Raw genomic sequence first — 9,943 nt, forward strand, 5'->3', positions numbered from 1 at the left:
GGGTAATGGAGGACACCATACTACATGTCCAGGCAGTTGAAGGACAAAGGAGTCACCATGGCTGAAATACTAGGAATAGTGTCTTGGAATTAACATGCCACCAGCTGTCAAGACTTTAGTGGCCCTCCATTCTTTCCCTTGGAGTGGGAAAATTCAACCCAAAGGTGAACATTTTTAAATCTTATACATTCTTTAACCAAGAGTGAATGTAGTTCAGCAAGTACAATGAAATATATGAATTGACTTGTTCTGAATTAAGACATAACAGATTTTGGAGGACTTGATGTTTATTGCAGAATTTTCGTGGCAGGTCAACACTGAATTTGAATAGAAATTACAGAAATATAGTTCTAGAGTGGAGTTAGGTAATGTTCGAAGTGGAAGTAGATGGTATTAGTGACACAAGGTTAAAAGCTCACTTTGGAGTAAAACACGACAACACGTTTGCAAGTTACCATGTGGAGAGATGGATTTGCTGGCTAGGGAAGAGAATTTGTAGCAGACATTAAAGAAAATGGTATTGGTCTTGCCAAGATTTAATTGGAAGAAAGATATGCTCATCCAGCATTGGACATTGCACAGGAGTCTGACAATTTAGAGATAGTGGAGGGATCGATACAGGTTATGTGAGGTACAGCTGGGGATCATCAGCTTGTATAAAGAAAATGGTTAAAAAGCAAATAACACCAGGTTATAGTCCAAGAGGTTAATTTGACATTGCAATTTCAAATAAACCTATTGGACTATAACCTAGTGTCATTTGATATTTGACCTTATCCACCCCAGTCCAATTCTGACATCTCCACATCATATAGAAAATGACAGAGTGCATGGATGATGTCACCACATACAGGCTGTGGATAGTAAACTGGAAGGAGCCAAGGATAGATCCTTGGGAGATGCCAGAGATTATGTCACAGTAATGGGAGGAAAAGCCATTGCAGCTGATTTCTTGGCTGCAATTAGATGGACAAGATGTGGTATGTCCTTAGATACCTTTAAGTTGAGATGAACAAGTTGTAACTCAGAGATACTAATTCACAGGCTATCTTTTTATGAGATTGTAATGATAGAATAGTACAAGTTGTCCAAACCTTTCTAATAACTGTACGATGGAAATTCAATATACTAAAGAGAATAATAAGTACATATGTGGGAGAAAAAGAGTATTAACACATTCACCTAAACTTCAGGACATGCAAATTCCAAATAGAAATAAGATAGTGACACACCATCCAACACCTTATCAACACTGAACTTAATGCAGAAAGTGAAGCTGTTAACTCAAAAATAAACAGGAAACAAGTAGCTAGCTGTTCTTAACAAGAAGCAGCAATATGTACAATATGTTTCAACATAAGTGAAGTCAGCACTGAACTGCTAGGGAAGAAAATACAGCAAGACTCTAATGAATAGCATGAAATAAAAACAAAGTCAAATGTCAACCTTTTGGGAACGTTGAAATGCAAAATCCAACAGAGCAAAGCACAAATCAAAACATCTTTAAACCAAAAGGACAAGATACAGAGGAAATTGGAAACATTAAAAGGTGCACAAATAATCAACAAACTCCAGGAAAAAAACAAGCCCCATCAAAATGTAAATCAACATTTTCCCCTACTTAAATAAATGTGCATAAATATTTTTATAAAGGCGCAGTCATAAACTTGCAAAGTTATTCCCCTACCTTCACTTTGCTGTACAGGTGATGTTCTAAGATCTAAACAACTTGAAGAAATTAAGCCTTCAACTGGGATGATGTGAAGTATTTGTTAATATTTAAAACTACAAGTGCAGAAATGACTTTAAAAAGAACAACATTTTATAAAGTTTAGAAACTGCTCAATCTAAATAATCTTGGTATTATTAGAACATTTCTTCATGTCAGGAGTATGTAAGGTTTGACGAAGGATCAGGTAAGTGAATACTGCACAAAAATGCAGATTTTACTTATAATCTTAATTGTCATCTTACTTTCACAATTTTGTCATAATGTTTGTTTCAGCAGCATGGGAAACTGTCCAGTTAAAAGTCAAGTTAAACACTTGCACATTTCCCTAATACTGAATGTTTCATTCAGCTGAATCCACCAATAGGATATCTGGTCAGCATGCGTGAGTTGGACCGAAGTGTCTATTTCTGTGCTGTACATCTCTATGACTCTAAATGGTGAAATTATATCATTGAGCCATTTTTCAAAGTATCTTCAGACACAATGGAGTGGATTTGAACTGCCTCAACTGGGTGTTTGCGTGGTAAAAAATGCGTTAAAAATATGCTGGTAAACTCACCATCAATGATTAGCCTGCTTCAGCAGCATCCCCTCCGTTGTTAAAAGCAATTAAAAAATGAAATTAAATGATTCTACAAATAATCATTTTTAATTTCACAGGAAATCTTTTCCCATGAGCTGACAGCTGTGCATTTTGGTACATTTTGCTTTAATGATACACTTGTTGTGGAAATCATTTGACCACAATATCTGTTACTTGCTCTCTGGTTTCTTTAGATATTCTACTATGAATGGTATTGGGGTTCAGTACCTTTCACAACAGAGTTCCAGAAGTTTCCAGTATTACTTCCTTACCTGTAATTATCCTAATCAACTGTTTCACACCCTCATTTTGCCATTTCTACTTATTTAGACAAAGATTGAAGAAAGGAACTGCTTAATATTTTCATCATTCTTTCATCATTTTTCTTTTCCAGTTGATTCTGTGCTTCCTTTAAGTTTGTTTTTCACTTACCTTTTATTGGCTTGTATATTATTTCCTTTGTATTATCTGTTCTTCATATTTCCTTCTTTGTTTTCAAAGTTCCTTAGCACCCTGTCTATATTTCATATTTCCAGCGTGTTTTTCTTTTATATCATTAAACATAAATGTCATCTCAAACTTCTTTTTAATCTCATTTCTAATATTAATTTCTCTACTTGTCCAATAAGCTCCAGCTTTTGAAACAGTCCTTTAACTATTGAGAGAATCTTTATGCCTGATTTTCATATAATCATACAGGCCATTTGGCCCATCGAGACTACACCAACAAAAAGACTACACTACATCACCAAAAAACTACTCTACATCAATACTAATCCTACTTTCCAGCATGTGGTCCATAGCCTTGAATGCTATGACATTTCAAGTACTCAGCCAAGTATTTTTTAAAAGATTGTGAGGTTTCCTGCCTCAGCTACCCTTCCAGACAGTGCATTTCAGATTCCCACCAGCTCTAGATGATTTTCTTTTGCAAATCTCCTCCAAACCTCCTGCCTTTCACATTAAAATTATGTCCCCTTGTATTATGGGAACTGCTACTTCCTATCCACAACCCTCAATCTTATACATCTCATTCATCTTCTGAGCATTGTTTTATATTACAATTTTCTTTTAGTTTACCTAGGCAAGTTCCCTTTTAATCTCATTGAATTTTTGTGAGGAGAACCTTTATTATTTAATTTTCTCATGTTTTTTGCTGTTTCTATAGAGCTATTAAGTTATGACCAGTGTGTTCTATTTAAAACATCACTTTCATTGCTTTCCCCAATTCAATTCAACATCAACAATCACAACAAGTTATAAGGCATATTTAACATAACAAAATGGCCTAAGGCACTTCACAGGAGCATTATAAAACAAAATGTGATAGAGCGACAAGTTTTGATAATGTCCAAACTTTGATCAAAGATGCAAGTTTTAAGATGGGCCTTAAAGAGGAATTTAAGATGGAGAGATCAGACAGTTGGGGTTGGGGAAGAGTGGGGATTTGGTATTCAAAAGTTTAAGGGCTGCACGACTGACAGTGTAACCAAAGGAGGAAAGGTTAAAATCAAACATGTTTGAATGATCAGAGCTACAGGAATGCAGATTTCTTAGGCTGGAAGAGTTTAGTGAGATATACAGCGGCAAGACCACAGAGCAATTGTAAAATCAAGAGATCATTTAACTAGGAACCAATGTTGTCAGTGACAGATTGATGGGATTTGTTCCAGGTTAAGGCAGAAAAGTTCTGAATGACTTCAGGTTTACAGAGAACAAGGTTCAGAACTGTCTTTGTTGGACTAAATACAGATGGAGAATTTCTACATATTGAATTGCACTACTAATAAACCAATGAAAAGAAGATTCAGTATTGATCAGCCACTGCTCCAAACAGATACTTAAACAAGTGTTTTATAGATTAGTTTATTACTCATTCATCACAGTAATAATTGGTTTAAACTAAAATTGATCACATCGAAACCCAAATGTATGGGCATCAGTACAGGAAATTGCACGATAATTTGACAAAGATGATTAAAATTTCCTCATGCAGTAACATTCAACATTGTGCATGTGCTTACAGTGGATCTGCAGCATGTTTCCTAGTGAATTTCTATTGACTTCAAGATCCCTTAGGGATTGAACGTTATAAGTTCCCCAAGTAGTTGGTGAGTGAAATAACAAAGAGTGATAAACCAGAGGGGTCTTAGCTGGCCCAGAGTGTGGTGTCTCTCTCTGCACATCATCTTTTATCTGTGAAAACTAGGAGCAAGATTCAAATGTGAGGAAGCATCAGCTACTCCACAGTAAAGATTTTTGACACAGGAATGAATAAGTTAACCATCCTAGCTCTGCAAATGTAAACGATTAATGAAATTCATTAATATTTAAGTTCCCTTCATCATTAGTCCACGGTCACCTATTGACTGTGTGATTTTCAAATGTCAAAGCTTTCCTAGATGTAGAGAATTTGACTTTGTTTATCTAAATACCATTAATTGCAAGAATACCAAAAAATAAGTCAGAATCATAACTATGTATGTAAAGTGTATCCTTTTAAATTGTAATTTATAATTTTAAGCAAATGTTCTGCTGTTTACACTGTTACAGGAATAGGAATGATCTCCTCTTCCCCAACAAAAAACGTTACAGAGATCAGCTATAAAGAAATAATCACACATTCTTTCACATTTTAACCCTAAACTCTCATTACTACACTTACCTGACACTTCCAATGATGCATGTATCTTTTTTTTAATTAAGATGGGTTTATCAGTGCCGTTGATGTCCAATTACTGCCAACTTTATCCTTGCTTAAAGTGGATTAGACCAATTCAAAGATAATTTCATTATGTACTTAGCAGGAAAGAAACTTATGTCTCATTTGACTGTTGTTAAATCCACACAACAGGAAAGGGACAATTTTCTAATTCAGTGAACAACCATTCCTATCAGTATATTACATTTGTTTTCACTTCCATAAAACACTTGTTAAACTACCAAAAATTATGATGAGCAATTTGTAATTGTATTGTCTCTTAATCATTACTTGCAGTTGTATTCTGGATAAGCTCCCTGAAATATAACCATAATGTTATAAGCATATTGCAATTATTCCTTTCAAACTTCAAAAGACTACTAAATCTCTAATCGTGCTTTCCAACTTCTAATAGTTTTAGCCAGGTAAGATGATCAAACGTTTTCAAAAAAACCTCACACTAAAACCTGATCTTACATCAAGTTTCAGAACACCATTGAAATGTCAAAGTTGTTTCTCCAGATTTCCTTGTCTGAATCAGGAAGAATGTTGTGGTACAATAGAAAGAAAATAACTTACCATATAGGTAAAAGTAGCTTTTCTTTCTTCAAGTTCATCTGTTATTATTGCTACCAAATCAAGGTGAGTATTACCCACAATGTAGTGAAAATACAGGATATTTTTAAGACAGAAGCGCTGATTTATTATACATTTAGAAACAATTTGAACATATTTTTGTGAAACAGATTTGCCAAAAGCTTAAAAAAGTTAAGCACAGAAATAAGCATTTAAAAATGAAGTTACAGTTATTCCTTGCCTGATGGACGCAGTATAGTAAACATAAATAGGTTTGCTTTCAGAGGTTACATTTCACACTATTGACCAAGAAATGTATGTAACTTTACAAATACCATTAATAACTTACCAAACTGTAAATAAAATGGAATTGAATAAATAATTTGCCATTAGATATTATCATTGTTTTTTTGTTTGACATGTCCCTAATATTAGTGTGCCTTTTTTCTCTATGATTTCTTTAATTTATTGCAATTTAACCTGGTTGAAGACTTAATTCTTTCTTTAAAAAATGAACAATGAATTAGTCTATTATTGCACTGACTACAATCCAGTAGTAATTTGGTTCTCAGTAAATGTTACATTAGAAAAGTAAACATTTAGAATGAGGCTAGCATGAGCAAGCGGAAAAGGAAAAAAAATCTAAATTATATACATTCCACTTAAACACCAGAAAACACCACTCAACTTGGAATTCGATTTTAAGTGTGCAAAACATTACAGTTCTATATAAAAATATGTGCATTATGAAGACATTAAATTATTTATCACTAATACATAATTATTTATATATACATTGCAAACATTACATCACTGTACAGTTCTCATCTTTTCTGCACTTCTGCATACTGTGGCTTTGCACAATAAAGTGCCTATACACATAAATCTGACTCAAATCAATGTGATTGAGTATGGGAACCTACTCAAGTTCCATTCAAAGAACATTTGCATTTCCCTTTTTTTTTGCATTCCCTTACAAAATCCTTAAATCATTGACAAGGGATCAAACAAGCATCATTAGACAGTAATAATTTGCATTTTACAGTGATTGATTGGCATAAGTAAGTCTTTTCTTCCTCCAGAAAATTTATCTTCCTCAGCTATACCACAAGATCATCCGTGTCTTCTTGTGTGCTTGTCATACGAACAAGCCCCCGTTTCCTAAGAGGCGTACTGGCGACGCTGAGCATCTCTTTACTATTTTCAGGCCTATGAATATCACGGTTTTCAATTGATGCTTTGGAATGGTCTATTTTCTTCCGTTCGGAGGCCAATAATTCTACCCTTGAATCTGCAGAGATACTAGAAGAAGGGGTTGAGTGATTGCTATCAGAAAACAAGTCAGATAAACTGCTTAATGAGCTCACATCTGAGTGATCGAATGATAGGTCTGGAATGGTAAGATGCTTGCTTTGACAGGATTGGGGAATTCGTTGATCTGTTATGGATGCCTGATTCTCAGACTGCAAATCTACGAGTTCTAGAGAATCTCTATGAACCATGGATTCAAAGGATAGTGTGCGCTTGCGTAAATGCATCCTGGCTTCAGACATTGCAGTATGAGAAGTTGGCCCACTTTCACTCTCCTTGGGAGGCTCTATTGAGATACAAGGTGGACTCATTTTTTTCTTTCTTTGAGCTGCAAGGATATACTCGGAATCTGACTGGGCATGGACAGAAGGCTCTCCCTTTTCTTCAGTAGAAAATGGAACTTCTAACTGTAGATTTGAATCTTCATCGTCAATCGAAGGGCATATTTCAATTGAATGCCTCCTTGGATCATCTGCCCAAGAAGGTTTTGCCAGTAATCCCTGTGCATCAACACTGTAGAATTTCTTCAAGTCTTTTTCCCTTCCAATTCCTGCCAAGCTTGCTGTACTGTTAGAGTTCTTTAAAGCCACAGCTGACTGATTAAGCGAGAGGAAAGGTGATAACGATAGGCTTCTCACTTCAGATTGTCGCTTCCAGTTTCTCATTGAGCTGTTGATGCACCTCACTTCTTCGTCAGCTGGATCCACAGAGTTGAAAAAGGAGCTTGCTGGGCTGTTGCTGCCACTGCTGTGACTGGGTGAGCGGCTCGGAATACTGCGCTGGCTGTAGACCTGCCTGTGTGTGTGAACACTCGATTGCTTACTGCGTTGTGTCAACAGTGGCAAAGGCTGAGCGGCGACCTTTGGAGACAATGGTGTGGAGTGCATTAATGGTGGAACCAAGATATGATGAGCTGAAAGTTTTGGTTGCAGATTGTCATTAGACTCTAGCTTCAAGCTGTTCTTAGATTCCACATTCATAACACCCACTGAGTCATTTCTGACAGACTCCTGGAATGTAAGCAGTCATAGAATATCAGAGCAAATTCCCACTGGTAGTGTTTCATCATAAATATTTTGCGAAACTTTTGATTCTGGCTGTATAGTAGCAAAAAGAATTTCTCTTGCCTTGCATTACTAAACTTTACTGAGTCTCCCACACTAATACCCCCAGGTTTTCAATCCCTCTCATAAAGGCAGTAATTGCTGAAACGGTATTTAAAAAATGATAGACTTAAAATACAGCTTTCATGTCCTCAGGATTTCCAAAGGGTTTCATGGCCAATTATTATTTTCTTAAAAATCTATTTGCAGGATTTGGGCATCTCTGACAAAGTTGCCATTTATGGCTGCCTAAGATATGGTTTCACAAACTCAGTGGCTTTAGAAGTTAAACAGCAGTTAAGAGTCAACCAAGCCATTGAGAAATTTGGATCACATAGACTGGCTCAGTTCATTAATGAACCTTTTAAGATAATCAACAGTTTCATGATCACTTCCACAAACACTTCTTTTTAAGTTTCCATATTGTTAAAAAAATCTGCATTCACATTCACAAACACAAATCACAAATGATTTGAACTCATGATCAGTCCAGGACTCTGGATTGCCAATCCAGTTACAATTATTACACCATCATATCCATCCTTTTGAAAGAAGTATGTAATTTTCATGTAGGCTTATGAATGAAATAATGCCTAATTAATCTGAAAGTTTTCTTTTTGTAGAGGAATTGCCAGAGTTGAATGCTGGCCGGGAGATCTCTCCCACTGTTCTTTAAACCTATAGAGGTTAACAACTACATAATAACTAAGAGCAAGAGAATGCAATTTAGCCTGTCGGGCCTGTTCCGCCATTTGATACAATCACGGCTTATCTTATCTTAGTCTCAATTCCACTTTCCTGCCTGATGTCCAAAATCCTCCACCGAGAAGACATTGTAGTACTTCCTCAGCATTATACTCAAGTGTCAGCCTATATTATACGCTCAAGTTTCTTGATTTATGTTTGAATTCAATGGTCTGGAATTTTGTAATGATAAATGCATGGCGTCAAGCATTTATTGCACTTGCACACGTCCAGACATTTTGTGTGAGGTTTCGCACAGGAAGTCTGTTGTGATTAGAAAGCTATTTCTCCATGGCAGAAAACCTGAGTCCTGTGTGAACAAGACAGCAAGCTGTGCATCTCCGTAATCAGACTGAGGAATATTCTACACAGATGCATAGGGTCTTAACCAGGAAGTGTAAGTTAGAACATTTCATTCAATGCCAAAGCATATGCAAATATTGGAAGAAAGAAAGATAGAATCAAGATAGTGTGGTAGAGATAATTGAGAAGTTAATTAAAAAAGGATTTAATTATTTTGAAATCTCCATAAATAAATAAATTTTAGGAAACACCCACATTCCATGAATGAATAAAAAATTTGAAGATAATCATATTTTGCATGGTCACCATTACTGAGGCTGACTTTACATTCCAGATTGATTAACTGATTTCCTTCCCACGTGGTTAAAGATGCCCTCCAACGCATCTCGTCCACATCCCACACCTCCGCCATCAGACCCCACCCCTCCAACCGTAACAAGGACAGAACGCCCCTGGTGCTCACCTTCCACCCTACAAACCTCCGCATAAACCAAATCATCCGCCGACATTTCCGCCACCTCCAAAAAGACCCCACCACCAGGGATATATTTCCCTCCCCACCCCTTTCCGCCTTCCGCAAAGACCGTTCCCTCCGTGACTACCTGGTCAGGTCCACGCCCCCCTACGACCCACCCTCCCATCCTGCCACTTTCCCCTGCCACCGCAGGAACTGTAAAACCAGCGCCCACACCTCCTCCCTCACCTCCATCCAAGGCCCCAAAGGAGCTTTCCACATCCATCAAAGTTTTACCTACACATCCACTCATATCATTTATTGTATCCGTTGCTCCCGATGCAGTCTCCTCTACATTGGGGAGACTGGACGCCTCCTAGCAGAGCGCTTCAGGGAACATCTCCGAGACACCCGCACCAATCAACCAAACCACCCC

The 9,943-nt window shown here is 36.8% G+C and overlaps 1 protein-coding gene across 4 annotated transcripts in view; it reads right to left on the reverse strand.

The window, feature by feature from the left end:
• Positions 1 to 4,165: 4,165 nt before the first annotated feature.
• The window catches only part of cacna1ha (calcium channel, voltage-dependent, T type, alpha 1H subunit a), a 294,694-nt gene continuing 288,916 nt past the window's right edge, over positions 4,166 to 9,943 (reverse strand). For 3 of the 4 annotated variants that reach the window (XM_043711241.1, XM_043711238.1, XM_043711240.1), the window contains one exon: positions 4,166 to 7,913. In XM_043711241.1, the coding sequence (XP_043567176.1) occupies positions 6,693 to 7,913 (1,221 nt within the window). In that variant the 3' untranslated portion in view covers positions 4,166 to 6,692. The remainder of the gene's footprint in view (positions 7,914 to 9,943) is intronic. The other variant, XM_043711239.1, reaches the window with a different exon arrangement.

This window comes from Chiloscyllium plagiosum, chromosome 21, assembly GCF_004010195.1.
Source record: "Chiloscyllium plagiosum isolate BGI_BamShark_2017 chromosome 21, ASM401019v2, whole genome shotgun sequence".
NCBI lineage: Eukaryota > Metazoa > Chordata > Chondrichthyes > Orectolobiformes > Hemiscylliidae > Chiloscyllium > Chiloscyllium plagiosum.